The sequence below is a fragment of the Zootoca vivipara genome, chromosome Z, assembly GCF_963506605.1.
Source record: "Zootoca vivipara chromosome Z, rZooViv1.1, whole genome shotgun sequence".
In the NCBI taxonomy this organism is placed as follows: domain Eukaryota; kingdom Metazoa; phylum Chordata; class Lepidosauria; order Squamata; family Lacertidae; genus Zootoca; species Zootoca vivipara.
Genome location: NC_083294.1, coordinates 41,107,351 through 41,124,582, shown reverse-complemented (window position 1 = coordinate 41,124,582; position 17,232 = coordinate 41,107,351). Strand labels below are relative to the sequence as shown.

Sequence of the window (17,232 nt, the reverse complement as noted above, 5' to 3'; positions counted from 1 at the left end):
CCAAAATCTGGAGAGCTGCTGCTAGGCAGTGTAAACAATACTGAACTTGATGGACCAATGGTCTGACTCAGTTTTAAGCAGTTATGTATGTTCCTGTGCTCACTGTTTACCTCCAGCCCATTCTCCCTCACAGAAATACTGTGAAATAAGTTAGGTTGGGAAGGGATGACTGATCCAAAAAGTGAACCACTGAATTCTTGACTGACAGGGAATTTGATCCTAGCTAACCTGAGCCCAAGTCTGACATCCAGTCCATTGCATTGCACTGGCTTTCAGTTAACATCTCACTCTGAAATGTGTGCTCTTCATATGGAAATCAAGTTTAGCTTTCATTTGGCGCTCAGTATTAAAAATGACCCTGTTGAAAAATGGACACATTCCATTTCCCCCCAGACATTTGTGTTCATGCAGCAACGACTGAAGTAGCAACATGACGCAAAACACAACATTGAATAAATTGGGTGCATAAACATTCTGTGGTTAAGCTGCATTTTGCAAAATCTTAAAATGGGATATGTTATGTACTGAGCTGAATCCTAGAACAATAGGATTCAGAATCAGCAGGAGCTACCCAATCCAACTCCAGGTGGAAGTGAATCCGCAACCTGATTGGCCTGCTGGAGCAGCCAATCAGGCGGCTGGCAGAAGTGAATCTGCTACCTGATTGGCCTGTAGGAGCAGCCAATCAGGCTGCAGGCAGAAGTCAATCCACAATATAATTGGCCCACAGGTGTAGCCCTGAAGTAGCCAATCACGCAAGGCCCATTGTGTAAATAATGTATATAAGCAGATGGTTTTGGGAAAAGAGCCATTCGTCTTCTCTTCTTCTACTTGATGAATATGAGCTGAATAAAGAGCATGAAATTCACTCTCGACTCCGAGTATATTTCACTGGCGACGAAGGTGGGATCCTGCTGAGCTGACCGCCACCACACACTGCACCGCAGCACCGCCACCTGCTGCACCGCTGCATCGCACCGTGCATCCAGGCTTCAGCTCCAGGACCCAAGGAACCCAGAATGGCAACCGACAGCAGCTTCTTGCCATTCAAACCAGCATCAGGAGACTGGGAAGGGTACGCCGCCCGTTTCAACTTCCTCCTGCAAGCGAAAGAAGTCACCAACGATGCCATGAAGAGGGCGACATTCTTCAGCGTCTGTGGAGAGGAGACGTTTGAAATCGCCCGGGCTCTCCTTGCACCTAGTGATGTCGCTACCGTCTCTTACAAAACAATAATGGAACGGCTGAAGGAGCACTTTTCACCACAGCCCTCGGTGGTAGCTTGCCGAAATGCCTTCTACGCAAAGCGGCAAGCCCCGGGGGAAACCATAACTGGGTTTGTGACCTCCCTCCGCCAAGCCGCCCGGTTATGCAACTTCTCAGAGTTGGAGAACATGCTTCGTGACCGCCTCGTCGGTGGCCTGAGGGACGAGATGTTGCAACGACGCCTCTACGCCAAAAAAGACCTCACGTTCCAGATTGCTCTGGAGGAAGCCCTGGCAACCGAAGCCGCCGAGAGGTCAACGCAAGAGGCACGACCGGCCCCGCCATCCCAACCGAGGGTCTACCACGAAGACCTCACTGACGAATCCGAATCTGACAGGGAGGAAGTACACCGAGTACAGCGGCGCACTCAAGCAGCACACACACCACAGCAGCCTCGACGAGAAGGAGGGAACTGTGCAAGCTGCGGGGAGAACCACGAGAGGAGGACCTGTCGTTTCCGCAACGCAGAGTGCAGGCAGTGCAGAAAATTGGGACACATCGCCCGGGTGTGTCGGGCTCGACTCACCCGTCGACAAGCATCAGATGACCGACCCAGGAGCCCCAGGTCACACGGCACCATGCACCAAGGCAACTCGACGGAGATCACGGACTACCAGGTATTCCAGTTGCCCCATCCCAGCACAGAGAAAATTTATATAGAGGTACAGATAGAGGGAGCCCCATGCCGCATGGAGCTGGACACGGGTTCAACTCTATCCATAATCTCGGCCCGAACATTAAGGGAACTGTGCCCTAATGGGGGTCCCAAACTAAGGCCGGCCCCATTCACCCTCCGGGACTTCCAGAAACGTAAGGTCCCTACAATGGGGGTGGGGACCTTCAGGGTGCAATATCGAGGGCGAAAGCAACAATTGGACTTGCTGGTAGTTAAGGGCCCCTACGTTAGCTTACTGGGACTGGCATGGTTTGGACCTCTGGGGCTAGCCGTTACCGGGGTGAACCGCACTAGCTTACAAGTGGACGTGGACGCCATATGCAAAGAGTTTCCAGGGGTTTTCGATGGGGCATTGGGACGATATACAGGACCCCCCATTGCCCTACAGCTAGACCCCGCTGTACGACCCATCAGGCACAAGGCTCGCCGGGTCCCGTTCGCCCTGAAACCCCGCATAGACGAGGAATTGGACCAGCTCGTGGAGCAAGGAGTGCTGGAGCCGGTGCCCAACGCCCCCTGGGAAACTCCAATTGTCACACCCGTCAAGCCTAACGGTTCGGTCCGCATCTGTGCAGACTACAAATGCACCATAAACAAGGCTCTCACGGCCCATGCATACCCAGTGCCAGTGGTCAGCCATGTCCTCGCCACCCTGGCTGGGTCAAAAATCTTTGGCAAACTGGACTTGGCCCAAGCGTATCAACAGTTGCCTGTGGACGAAGCCACAGCAGAGGCTCAGACGATTGTGACGCACAGAGGGGCATTCAGAGTAAAGCGGCTGCAATTTGGCGTTAGCGTGGCACCAGGCATATTCCAGAATCTAATGGACTCCCTCCTTAAAGGGATTCCTGGCGTCACCCCCTTCTTCGATGATGTACTGATCGCCGGGCCCACACCAGAGGAATTTGAGGACCGCCTCCGCTCCGTCCTGCACCGTTTCCAGACGGCGGGCCTCAAGGTGAAGCGGGAAAAGTGTTTACTGGGAGTGCCGCAGGTGGACTTTCTGGGATTTAAGGTGGACGCAGAAGGGGTCCATCCAACCGGTGACAAGGTACGGGCCATTTGTGAGGCCCCAGCGCCCAAGAGCAAGCCCGAACTTCAGTCATTCTTGGGACTATTGAACTTTTACCATGCCTTCCTTCCCCATAAGGCAGCGGTAGCGGAGCCCCTACACAGACTCCTAGATAAAAGGGCCCCTTGGGTGTGGGGCCAGCGACAAAGGGCCGCATTCCAGGCAGTCAAGGACTTGCTCGTCTCGAACTCGGTCTTGGCACACTTCGACGAGAGGCTGCCAGTGGTGCTGGCATGCGACGCCTCTCCCTATGGCATCGGCGCTGTCCTGGGACACCAACTCCCGGATGGAAGAGAGGTGCCGGTGGCATACTTCTCCCAGACGCTTGCTGCAGCCGAACGAAACTACTCACAGATTGACAAGGAGGGTCTGGCAATCGTGAAGGGCGTAAAAAAATTCCATGATTTCTTATACGGGCGGCCCTTTACCATAGTGACTGACCACAAGCCGTTGCTTGGCCTGTTTGCCCCCGAGAAGCAGACCCCCCAAGTGTTGTCTCCACGTGTCCTCAGGTGGTCAATTTTCCTTGCCGGCTACCAGTATGCACTAATCCACCGCCCTGGGAAGGCGATGGGCCACGCAGACGCACTCAGCAGGCTACCACTACCAGAAACAGGCCCCGACCCAGCGCCTGCGCAAGAGGTTATGACCCTGGAGCTGCTTCCCGACCGACCCATTCAGGCACAAGAAGTTGCGCACCATTCCACAAAAGATAGGGTCATCTCCCGGGTCCTGGACTGGGTGTGGCGAGGATGGCCCAGCAGCAGCCCCGGGCCAGAATTCGCTGGCTACACAAACCGCAAACATGAACTGTCGGCCCACAAGGGGTGCCTGTTATGGGGAAGCAGGGTTGTTGTTCCCCAGCCCCTCCGCAAAAGGGTCCTCACAGCCCTACACGAGACACACCCAGGGGTAGTGAGGATGAAGGCCCTTGCCAGGAGTTATGTGTGGTGGCCGGGGATTGACAGAGAGATAGAGGCCTGGGTCCAACACTGCCAGACCTGCCAAGAATCCCGCCCGGATCCCCCAAGGGCCCCAGTCCAGCCCTGGGAGTCCGCCCGACATCCATGGTCACGCTTGCACGTGGACTTCGCTGGCCCCTTCCAGGGAAAAACATTCTTCATAGTGGTGGATTCCTACACCAAATGGCTGGAGGTCGCACTGGTACCGTCCACTTCTACGGCGGCAGCCATCCGGGTACTACGTAAGCTGTTTGCAACCCACGGGCTCCCTGACACCCTCGTCTCGGACAATGGAACCGCATTCACGTCAGAGGAGTTCCAGACCTTCACAGCGCAGAACGCCATCCGCCACATCCGCTCAGCACCATTCCACCCTGCCACCAATGGCCAAGCGGAGCGCATGGTGCGGACCACCAAGGACAGCCTCCGCCGCATAACACAAGGGGACTGGGAATACCGCCTTGCCGCATTTCTTCTAGCACAGCACAGCACCCCAAGCACAACGACGGGCCGGAGCCCAGCTGAACTACTCATGGGCCGGCGCCTTGCAACTAGACTGGACCGACTTCACCCCGACAGAGCTCAGGATGAGGTAGTGGTGGGGAAAGGCAGGAACCCCCGGACATTTGTGGCCCAGGACCCAGTGTATGCAAAGAATTTTGGGGCAGGCCCAGCATGGGTACCCGCCACAGTCACCAAGGTGACCGGTCCCGTGTCGTACGAGGTACTAACGGAAGGGGGGCAATGTTGGCGCCGCCACTGCGACCAGCTACGGCGACGATTCCCAGGAGGAACCCGGGAGGAGAGCGGGACAGAGGGGTCCCAAGGGGACAGCAGGGCAGTGAGGCCTGTAGAGCGAGAGGGGTGGGCAGGGGAAGCAGAAGCAGTAGGCACAGAGGGGCGCCCCGAGGCTGGAAGGACACCGGAACCAGAGTCACAACCGAGTGGTTCAGTGGCGCCAGACCAGACAGCCCCGGCACAGCCAGCAGCCTCGGAACACGAGCCAGAACCAGAACCCCTGACCAAGGAACACCCCAGGCCACAACGCACACGGAGGCGGCCAGCAGACCTTGGGGACTACGAATGCAACTTCCCGGGCAGGACTGGAACTTAGAGGGGAGGGGTGTTATGTACTGAGCTGAATCCTAGAACAATAGGATTCAGAATCAGCAGGAGCTACCCAATCCAACTCCAGGTGGAAGTGAATCCGCAACCTGATTGGCCTGCTGGAGCAGCCAATCAGGCGGCTGGCAGAAGTGAATCTGCTACCTGATTGGCCTGTAGGAGCAGCCAATCAGGCTGCAGGCAGAAGTCAATCCACAATATAATTGGCCCACAGGTGTAGCCCTGAAGTAGCCAATCACGCAAGGCCCATTGTGTAAATAATGTATATAAGCAGATGGTTTTGGGAAAAGAGCCATTCGTCTTCTCTTCTTCTACTTGATGAATATGAGCTGAATAAAGAGCATGAAATTCACTCTCGACTCCGAGTATATTTCAGGATATGATCCAGTTTTTTAAAAAAGGTAGTTTTCCCGAACAATTATTTACATTGATTTCTTATTTGCCCTGAATAGTGAGAATGTGGTGGAACTTATATTATGTTACTTTAAGTATAGAGTGGGCAAGGAGAGAGGGAGTTGGTTCTCATGTTTCTAGTCCTCAATGGTGTTTGATGTTGTGAGAGCACTCTTTAAACATTTACGCTTGGAAAGGCTGTATTTTATTTTTGTCCCTGTATGCTGAAGTTCTAACTGATGATTTATTGGTTGAATTTTACTGCATATAATTGTATCTTTTACTGAAATTAATACACAGATTCTGCTTTGGGGTCCTTTGAGCCATAGCTGCCAAGTTTTCCCTTTTCTTGTGAGGAAGCCTATTCAGCATAATGGAATTTCCCTTAAAAAAAGGGACAACTTGGCAGCTATGCTTTGAGCCCCTGCAAAACCCCAGCATTGTACTTAAAGTATCTATTTGCAAATAATTTGTAATCCAATATCCGTTGAGGGACGATATACCCAAAACTACTGAGATTGTTTCAGGATATATAGTCAAGATTTTAAAAGTCAAATTTAAAATGACTTAATTTTACTTAATGGTGGCTACGAAATCTTTTATATGTTTTATGTGTTTAATATGTGTGAATTACCAATATATTATTATTATTATTATTATTATTATTATTATTACTATTATTACTATTATTACTATTATTATTATTTTCTCTCTCTTATGATTTTACTGTCTAAATTATGCCAATAAAGTCTGAATGAATGAAAACAGTATTGTATATAAAAAATAAGGGTTCATTTGTGATTCCAAGCACCCAGTGCCTTTATTTTTAGGAATTTAGGAAGATGCCCTATACTGAAGAAAATCAACAGGCTACCTAGTTCATTATTGTCTACACTGGGGTTTCCTCCATCCATGTCTGGAGATGCCAGGAAAGGAACTAGGAAACTTAGTTAGTTGGTTGGTTGGTATACAGGCCTTCATCCAAAGATTTCAGAGTGATTCGCAACATAAAAAAAGAAAATGAGAACACAAAATATATAACAAAGAGGAAAGAAAAACAAAGCAAGCCCCCCTTCCTACCAACACATTTAAAAGTCCATGGATTGCTTAATCAGCCAAGGGACAGGTTATAGTCCATTTTCACCTTCTTCATGCAAGGTAGATGCTCTAGCTAAGTCTCTTCCCCTAATTTTAAATGGATGCAATAGAAAAATGAGATTTCACAATACCCAGAACCAACAAGGAACCTGAGCTGAAAGCATTTTGAAACTGGTAATAATGAAGACGCAAACTGAAAATCTTGTCCCTCTCCCCCTCCCCCTCCCACCCAATGCAAACTCAATATTGCATGGGGTGAATTCAAGGTCAGCTTTTTTTGAGTGAGTCATCAGTAGGGTTTTTTTTTAACCACAGCAGCAAGTGTTAGAGATGCATGCAAGATAATGTGCTCATATCTTTGGTTGAAGTTTAATAGGAAAACGGTCCTCCTGTCAGCTAGCATCATACATAATAATGTTAACACCACTACAAGCAGGTTGTGGTTTATTGCTTCAATTTCTTATGTACTGGCAAGAGAATTAAGAAGATTGATGCTTTAAGATGGTAAAGCTCAGTCAAATTAGGACTCTGAGTGGAGGGGGAAAAAACACTTCTTCGAAGGAGCTAGGAATCAGTCAGGGATTTGTTACGACTTAGCATCAAGCCATGGGATCACCAAGGCAGATAAGCACAGGTTTGCTTGTACCACTTCAGGATCAATGAATTATGAGAATAAATGCACAGTGGGATTTCTAGCTAAGTTCTTGTGCAACCAGTGGTTTTATGTGCAACTGGCAGGGATGGTATAGGACATGGATTCTGTTCACATTCAAGGCTCCCCTCCTACAGTATTCTTTTCTCTCCTTTTTGCTTCATATCTGTTCAACCTGTATATTGAAACATAGAGGAGTGGGACCTTCAGCAAAGTATTGCAGCATGGAGTGCTAATACTTTTTCCCCTTTTTCTTTTCAGTATAAAACTTTATCATCATTCTTTAAAATAAGAATAATGATACTGATGCAATTGTTGCATCCAAGGTTGAAAATCAAAGTCTTATACTGAGCAATCTTATACAAGCCATAGCTGCCAAGTTATCCCTTTTTAAAAGGGATTTTCCCTTATGCTGAATAGGCTTCCTCGCGAGAAAAGGGAAAACTTGGCAGCTATGATACAAGCCCACTGTAATGTAAGTCCCACTCTACTGAATGGGACTTACTCGCTAATTGTGTTTAGGATTGCTGCCTTGATTAGTTGCCCCCCCCAACCACATACAGAGAGAGTGGGGGGGGGAGGCAGGACAAATGCACATAAGTAAGCGCAGTGCCTTTGCAAAGCTCACAGCTGCTTTTAATTTTGTTGAGGAGCTGAGAAGGGAAGGCAGAGTCATTTGGTGGGCCTCTTACAGAACCTTGGAAAATTACACTGCCATTGACTAGAATACATCAAGTACAAAAGGGACATATAATGGGGGGAAAGTAGTTACACACCTCAGCCCTGAAATGTAGCATTGCATCAATCCTGAGAGGTAATCAGTCTTGCCATCATTACTGTGCTGCGTGATCACTCCTCCTTAGCATGATAGGAGTATTGCCGGAGACTTGTGGGTTGACTCAGCTGGTGAGTTAGGGACTTCATAACCTGCCTCTGTGGTTCTATCAAAACTCAGAAAACATTTAGTGGTGCTGAGCCTGCCAGAGAACAATGATATACTGTACAAGTTAATGGAAATTGATGCAGAGTGCTCTGTATGATCAGTGATGCAAAATTCTGATGCTCTGTCTCCACCAATGCTAAAAAAACAGGCTTTGGTGCTTGGGTTACCAAAGGGGGAAAAGAGTAGACTGTGCTTTCTGTCTGCCATTGCCTCCCCTTACTACTTTGTCCCCAGTTGCAATGACCAACCACTCATTGGAGCAAGGAGCTGTAGTGGATCAGACTAATGGACCATCTGGTCTAGGAATGGGGGGATTGCATCCCTCAATATTTGGATTCCAACTCCCATCAGCCCCAACAAGCATGGCTCATGGTCAGAGATGATGGGAGTTTTACTCCAACAATATCTGGAAGGTCACAATTTCCCACACACGTGAACTTCTAATCCAGGGGACGGGGCACTGTGGCTCTCTGGATCCCATTCAACTACATCGTTATCATTGTTCTTGTGCATTGGCCATGCTGCGTATGGCTGCTAGGGCTTCCAACAACATCAGAAGGGCCTTAGCTTCCCACACCTGGACTGATCCATCATTACATTTCCAAGAGTGGCCAGATATATTGTTATGAGTTTGAGGCAGTAGGTTGTGTGACAGACCCTTCTGATCCTTGAATCCAGCAAGTGTTAAATGCTAATCGAAACTTCTAATTCTGAAAATAGCCAAGCTAGCTTCCTGATGAGGTAACAGAGGATTATGGGCCTCGGGGCCAGATGGCAAATGGGTGGAGCACTCTCCCTCAACAGACAAAGCCAGAGTTTGGAGTAAAGTTTTGCAGGGATGTGACCTGGAAGAAAAGCAGCAAGCTGGGGAAAGAGAGGAAGAGCAATGTTTGATTTCTGTTTGAATCCAAGGCTAGGGGAGATGCTATACCCTTTTGGGGGTGTTAATTCCGTGAACCCCTCCATTGTAGGCTCAGGTTGTACATATGTGTAAATAAACCATCTCATAATGATACCACAGTCTCCACTGTGCCTCATTCCAAAAGGAAACATGATCCCTAAGTAGAGGCCTGGAACCCCTGGAATCTTGTACTGCTTGGAGATTGGGGTGGCATGCAACAATATATTTCTGGGGAACCTACCAGCAAGTAGCCTGAAAACAATAGTCTTTCCTTGCTTTCGCTCTGCCCAGCAAATGATATTCAATAGCATACTCTTAGATGTGGAGGCTGCATATAACTTCCATGATGACTCATAGCCACTGATAGCCTTTCTCTCTATAAATTTATATAAGCCAGCTATATTTCTGGCCATCACAACATGTGACAGCGAGTTACATAGGTCAAATATGCATGATAATTGAGATCCAGTGTGATGTAGTGGTCAGAGTGTCACCCTAAGACCCTGGAGAACAGGGTTGAAATCCCAGCTCAGCCATGAAACACATTGGGTGACCTTGTCCAGTCACCATCTCTCAGCATAACCTACCTCACAGGGTTGGTGAGAGTATAAAATGCGGAGGAACAGAACCATGTATGTCACCCTAAACTCCTAGGAGGAAAACAGTCAGGAATTATGGGAACTGTAGCTTGTTAAAGGTGCTGGGGATTGTTAGGAGGCCCCTGTTCCCCACACAGTTACAACTGCATGGTTTCCTTTGTAAAAGAATTGTATGTTAAAGCACTCAAGGAACTGGTGCCTCTGCAATGGGAATGAAGGTCTCTTAAGAATGCTCAGCCCTACAGCTTCCAGAGTGCACTTGTTTAAAGTAGCATCATAGCACTTTAGATGCACTGTGTTGTTGTGATCTTACTCTGGGACGTGATGAGCCTAAGCCAACCATAAGTTGTTTTGGATGGCAACAACTACCGGTATTAGTCTCAGTCAGTATAGAATGTACTAGGTTGGGTAACCTGGTTTAGGTGACTCAGATCTGGGTCTACCTTCCTAGTTGCAAGTGATATTCTCTGAATTGCAGCCTTGTTATTTATCACAAAGTTCTGGTTCTAACTGATCATTCCCTGATTAAATCAGAGAATGGTTAATCCAAATACATGTGAAGACTCAAGGATATAAGAAGAGCACTTCCCTGAGAGTGCCTTTTTCTTCTAGTGTGGTCTCTAGGAGACAAGCTATCTAGTTGTCCAGTTCTCTTTAATTTGGTAATGATTGTGGATATATTTTTGTATGTGATTAATGTTTAGTTAGAAATTACCACTAGAGCTTAAAAAATTCACACTAGCTGTTTTTCTCTTTAGGGGAAAGGAAGCCCATTTTTATTTATTCAGCTGCCTCTCCCCCTTTCTCCTTTATGCTTTTCCTACTTGATTCATTGAGTTTTTCTGTTTCTTTCTTTTAAGAAAAGAAAACAAACTTTGGAAGTCATGATCCAGAAACTCGCCAGGATTCTTAGATGAGTTGCAAGGACACAAGAGAAGTGCTACAGGCTGGGTCTGGAGCAAGTGGTTTGTGGATCGCAGGTATAAAACCCCTTCCAGTGAATCAGTTTCATATGGTGCTAGCCCTAATCAGAGTAGACCCATTGAAATTAATAGACACCACTAATTGATGTCCATTCATTTCAGTGAATCTACTCTGACTAAAATTTTGTTGTTACAGTTTACACAGAAGTAAGTTTATAAATTGTTGTTTGATCTAGCAAAACACTTACATTCAAAACCTTTCATTCAAAAATTGCAAGGCAGCATGGTTCCAAGTGTGCAAAAGATAGCAGCCCTGATATCCCCTTCTGGGTGGTAAAAGAATTTTAGGCCAGCAGAGGGTCATGGCTCAGTAGCAGAAAATCTGCTTTGCATGTAAAAGTTCCAGGTTCAGTCCTGGTATCTCCGGGTAGGACTGGGAGACCCTCCTATCCAAAATCCCATAGAGCTGCTGCCAATCACTATAGAAAATGCTGAGCTAGTTGAGCCAATGCCCTGACTCTGAATAATTCAGCATCCTGTATATTTTCTTTTTTCTTTAAAAAGATGATTTGTGTGTGATTTGCTTTGCTGTTTTTAATCCCTGTAGGCCTCCTGGAGAATTCTAGCCAGAGGGAGGCCAGTTGCCAGATCAGCTGCACCAGGGTTTCTATACAACCCCAAAGATGTTGCCACTCAACCCCAAAGTCATCCTAGTAAGCTACAGCAATGTCAGTGTTGAGAAGGTGGCCCTGAATCTCTGCGGATCACACACAAGGAAAGCCAATAAATTATATAAACCAGGGGTGGGGGACCTTGAGCTATAAGGCCAGCTGTGTCCTTCTAGGAGTCTCTATCTAGCCTTCAGAACTCTTCCTAGGCCATACACCCTCACCTTGGGACATATCTCTCACTGGCCTCCAGAGTGATTTTGCCTGGCTAGAATGTTTCCTTGAACTCTGACAACACCTTTTGCTTGCCTGGATGAAGGAGAGAATGAATGTGTTTGCAGAAACTAGCCTCCTGTACAAGGGTAAGAGCTGTGTTTGTTGCTCCGCCCACCTTTGCACCTGACCCTACCCACCAGCATGTTGCCCTTGGAAAGCTGCCAAAAAGGGCAATTGGCCCTCAGGCTGAAAATGATTTGCTGAACTCTCATAAAAAAATAAACAAAGAAAGAAACACAAGCCCCACATATCCTTTTGTTTTCTTGGAGCAAAACCAGAAGCTCCCATTTAAGTAAATGCCTTTATTTCTAGTTCCCTTTTAAGCTCCCTGCATAACATGACTTTGTCATGATGCGTTGGCTGCAATACAATGAATGGAGGGACTTGTGACCTCTAACTGGCAGGTTTTCTTCCTGGTCTCTGCTTGCTGGGAGCTCAGCTAAGCAGCCTTTTGTGAGTGGTTTAATTACTTTGGGACGTGCATGCAGAGAGATGCTGAAAATAAAATAATGGTGTGCTTACCTGGGCCAGCAACACGAAGGTACAATTCATAATTAAAATGTGCCCCTCCTGCTCACTTAATAGCAACTTCCCAATCACTCGAGTTTGCCTGGGAGGAAACTGAACAATTTGTCTCTATTCTGTCTAGGTCAGTGAAATCCTTTTTTGTATCTGTAAGCAAGTAAGTCAACCCCTTGGTATTTTAATGAGAAGAGAGCAGAAGGGGGGGGGGATGTGCAATGCAGATATCTTCTCAGAGAACAGGAAGCATAAATAGATTTGAATACAGGAAGCTGCCTTATACTGAGTCAGGGCATCAGTCCATTTAGTAAGCTTGGTATCCATTTAGCTCACCGCCCAATAATGACCCTTCAGGATTTCAGACTGAAAGTTTTTCCTAGCCCTACCTGGAGATGCTGGGGAACGCAGGATAATCTGCATGCAAAGCAGAAGGCTTGGTGTTGCTCCTACACTGAGTAGACCTGTTGAAGTTAATGGGCATGACTAAGTCCACACCCACACAATACATTGAAAGCACTATGGTGTCAGTTTTAAACAGTCACGGCTTCCCCTAAAGAATTATAGGAAGTGTAGTTTGCGAAGGGTGCAGAGAGCCCCCAGGAGCCCTCTATTCCATTTGGGAGAGCTACATTTTTCAGAGTGGTTTAACAACAAAATCCCTGTTCACAGGGAATTCTGAGAATTGTAGCTCTATGAAAGGAATAGGGGGTGTATCCTAAAAACTCTCAGCAACCTTGACAAAAAACAGGGTTCTTTGGGGGAAGCTGTGACTGTTTAAAGTGGTGTCATCGTGCTTTAAATCTATGGTCTGAATGTGGCTAAACTTAGGTTCACGGGTCTACCCTGAATAGAACTTAATTGGCTGCAACCCAAACTTTGGAGCTACAGGTGGCTTTAAAGAAGATTTGTCAAACGAGCTCATTAACGCAAAGCTTTGCAAAGCATTTCCATTTCAGACGTCACAAGTCCTGATTTTATGATGTTCTGGCAACAGCATTAAACCCTCTCCGATTCTGACAGCATGCAGCCAAAAAACTCCAGAATATATGCGGGGACTCCAGAAGTCCCAATAATTGCCTGTAAAATGCAACTGCTGACTTCTCCCTTTTGGCAGACAGGGCTACAATAGACATTTCCCCTAACTGCACAACAACCAATTGCTCCTAGTTTTACTTGGTTTGTTTGCATAGTGTTCCATTCTTCTCTTCTGACTACCTAAAACCTTTGGTATGGACAAATCAGTCTTATTTCCCTCCTGTGATGTTGTGTGTTTTGCATGTGTTGTTCTGCCCATTAATCTTTTTTTAAAAAATCAGTACAAAAATTAGTATTTCAATGCATACTGAAATCTGTATTCTCTAACAGCAGGAAGAGGAAACCTGAGAAGCTTTGTTTATGTCAGGCAATGGAGCCGGCAACAGCAGTAGTGGTAGATGCAAAATTTTGATGATGAATAAGCTTAGGATCTCTCTATGAGAGCAGAGAGAGGAAAGTTTAGTGAACCTGCTTCAAGGACCAAAAAGAAGATGTGGCCACATTGCTTGAGCAATATGTTACTTTGTATATTGTAACATATTGGGAGAAAAGCAATCAAACCTAGACAGCATCTTAAAAAGCAGAGACATCAGTGAAAGACAGGAATGCCTGGCGTGCTATGGTCCATGGAGTCATGAAGAGTCGGACATGACTAAATGACTAAACAACAAACAACAATATTGTAATAGTTATATGAAATTATTTTAAGCCTGTTTCCAGTATAGCTTTGAATCTCATTCTTGTGGTGGAGAGCAAATTCATTTTCTACTCTGGACAAGTTCCAGATCAGGGATTGATTTGTAGCAAATCTACCGTAACAGCTACCAGTTAGCATAAGGTTGAATTCAAAGTGCTGGTTTTGATCTATAAAAACCTTACACAGTACAGGACCTCAAAACCTCAAGGGCTACCTCTTCTCACATATCCAAAACAGCCCTTGTGGTCTTCATCAGAAACCATTCTCTGTCTGCCTCACCCAAATGAGGTGCAACGAGAGATGACCTTTATAGTGGTGACTCCCTTGTTGTGGAATGCTTTCTCAAAGCAAATGTGTCAGGCACCATCATTTTCAACATCCAACCAACTAAATGGGTAGACTCACTTTGCAGGTAAAATGATAATTTTGCATTCCTTCTACACTATATTTGGGGAAAATATTCATATGTGGAGTAAAGTGTGTTAAGGAATTCTATCAAAACATTCTCAACTCCTAAGAAACTTTGGGAGAAACCATTACAGTGGTACTTCTGGTTGCTTCCGCTTCAGGTTGTGTCTTTTCAAGTTAAGAATGTGGCAAACCCGGAAGTGTTTACTTCTGGGCTTTGCCCTGTGCGCACATGCAGAAGCACCGCTCTGGTTGTGGACTTTTCAGAGTGCGAATGGCACGCCGGAATTGATCATGTCTGCAACCAGAGGTACCACTGTATTTTTAATGGCACACAGTGATATAGTAATATGGGGGCGGGGGGCATGCCGCCCCAGGCAGCAGGCTGGGGGGGGGGAGCAGGCTGGACGGGGCTGACCACCTCTGACGGCCGCTGCAGCTGTCACACAACGTGGCCGCGTGACGTGGCTGCCACCATGGAGGAAAAGCCCCAACACAACTGAGGCTGCCTCACTCCACAGCTTGCTCGCAGGGTTTGCCACGGCGCTGTGGCACATGCCTCCTGTGAGCACATGTGTAGTGCATCATGCTGCATGTGTCGTGATGCGCACCGCATGCACGCGACGGACACCCCCCCCCCTTCGCGTTTGCCACCCCGGACAGCCAGGCGGCTAGCTACGCCGCTGATGGCACAAAACTGGTTTTTACTGGTCAATAGGCCTACAGAAGGGGTCGTAAACCATTTTAGGCCAGTGAGTACATTTGGAATTTTGAGCAAGGGCACCAGTCACAAAATGACAATTGTTGGCTGTGGCATGACACAAAATGGGCACCACATCTGAAAGAGCTTGAAAAGGAGACAAGAACACAAAATGGGGGGGCATGCCTCCCATATCATGCATTGTGGATTTTTGAGAGGATATTCATGGAGACACTTCATGGGCACTATATGTAGTAAGGGGCTGGTGTGCAGGTGACCTCTGGTCTATAGAGTGTTCAGTGTTCTCAGGTGGTGCAAAGTCAATTGAATTGTGGAAGTGGATTAGTTAGCAAGACAACGTACCATATAAGATTTGCATATTTTAAAAAACCTAAGATATGATGAAATGTACAATAACCCCTTTGGCGGGCTTCAAGCCAGTGCCTGGAGGGTGTGCAAGGGAGAGAGATATTAATGGCACGTAAATAAACATATCCTTTCCATTTAGGTCACCCTTTTCAGTTCCATAAGTCATTTTAATAGCAAATCACATCAGATGTTTTCCAGGACAGGGTGAATCTCATATGCCTGCTGTTTGGGTTCATTATGTCAACCTGTCCTTCTTGTGTCTCCTTTTAATTGCATTTTATGTTCCGTAGAGCAGTGTGTTGTCTGGTGGGATGTTTATTCACTGTAACAATTAAGAAAGGGGCATCAGAGCTGACTCTGCATTCTAGGTAAGGAGGTGGAAACAATCTAAATGACTGAGGGTGTGGCAAGGAGTGTGTGTGGGAGGAGAGAGAAACAGAACAGAGGTGAATGCAAAGAGAGGTAGTAGGAAAATGAGGACACTGTTGCAAAAGCCAATGTACTTATAAGGCTTCAGCATGATGAGAGTGGAATGACCATAGAATTGGCACAGGAAAATCAGAAACACCTCAGGAATCACTCAAACCATTCAAGGAAGGAAATCATATATTGCATTCCCATTAGTGCAATCACTTGGGGCGGGTGTGTGTGTGTGTTGGCTATTCCTAAGAGAGTCACATGCCCGCTGGGGCTGATGAGAGCTGTGGTCCTAACATCAGAATGGGGAAGGCTGGATCAAGGCATCAAGCCTTGGTGGTTGTGCTCTGAGTGTATTAATTACACAAAAAGGCATGCTTCAGCAGCCCTACCTTGCAAGGGAGGCATGGGCTAGAGAGCCTACCCATGACAGGCGTGTTCCAATTTTCCTCAATGAGATGCCAGATGAAGGGTCATAACTGTGGTTAAAGGTTATTACGACAGAAGAAATAACATTTGAATGTATGGGAAAAATTGGGGTATAAATTGTGAGGTTAAAGGAAGAATTAAAGATGGGTGGGAAAATAAAGTTAGATTTGGATTAATTAATGAATTATACGTTGAGGATAGTCAAGGTTTCTTTTTCTTTGAGTAGATTAGAATTGGTTGGGAAATAATGGAAAAATTGTGTTAGAATGATTTAAGATGATAAAGGAAAATTGCTTAATTTATATTTAATAAATGGACCCAGTGTGGGGGGAATCGAGGAAGTCTACAATGTCAAGTTAATTTAATGAATTGGTACGTTTTTTTCGTTTTTGATTATGTTTTATTTTTGCTTTTTTTTTGTTTTTGTGTTAAAATGTTTGAAAATTTAATAAATATTTGGGGGGGATAAATATAGAAGGTCACACAGGTTCAATCCCTGGCATCTCCAGGTAGCATGGAGAGAGTCCCTGGACTGAAACCTGGGAGAGCCACTGTCAATCAGTGTAGACAATTCTAAGCTAGATGGACCAATGGCCCGACTCAGAATAAGGCAGCTTCCTATGTTTTTGGGATGTGAAATTGTCTAAGCAAGCAATGGTATTCTTTGTGTTGTGACATGGCTTAGCAAGAACATGTGAATGGAAGAAGATCCTATCTGATGTGCTTCTGATGAAGCTTCCTTCAAGGACAGCTTAATAGAGTAGAACAGCAAAGCTAAGCTTTGACATATCATGTCATCGAAACCTGGGGTCATAGTCAAGCTCTGCTCTCATTGACTATGAATTATAACAGGGTTAGTTCTTGGCTGCAGCTCTTTGCTGAAGGAGAGAGCTGAAGCATGATCCCAGATCTGGGCGACTTGCTGAGCCAGGGATGGGGAACCTTTTTGGCTAGTGGGCTAGATCTTTGTCTCCTCCATCCCACCCCTTGAGCCAACTTTGAGAGGTGGTACCAACCACTTGTCAATCATCCAATGTCAAAGATGGCAAGTGGTAGTCCTGCCCCTCTCTTAAATTGAGCCCATGGGGACAAGGACAAGAT

General features: G+C 46.5%; 1 protein-coding gene across 1 annotated transcript; it reads left to right on the top strand.

Annotated features, from left to right (window-relative positions):
- The first annotated feature begins 514 nt into the window (after positions 1-514).
- LOC132591508 (uncharacterized protein K02A2.6-like) lies at positions 515-5,461 on the top strand. The gene has a single exon (XM_060270304.1). The coding sequence runs from the start codon at positions 1,020-1,022 to the stop codon at positions 5,088-5,090; it is 4,071 nt and encodes a 1,356-aa protein (XP_060126287.1). The 5' UTR covers positions 515-1,019; the 3' UTR covers positions 5,091-5,461.
- The last annotated feature ends 11,771 nt before the right edge of the window (positions 5,462-17,232 follow it).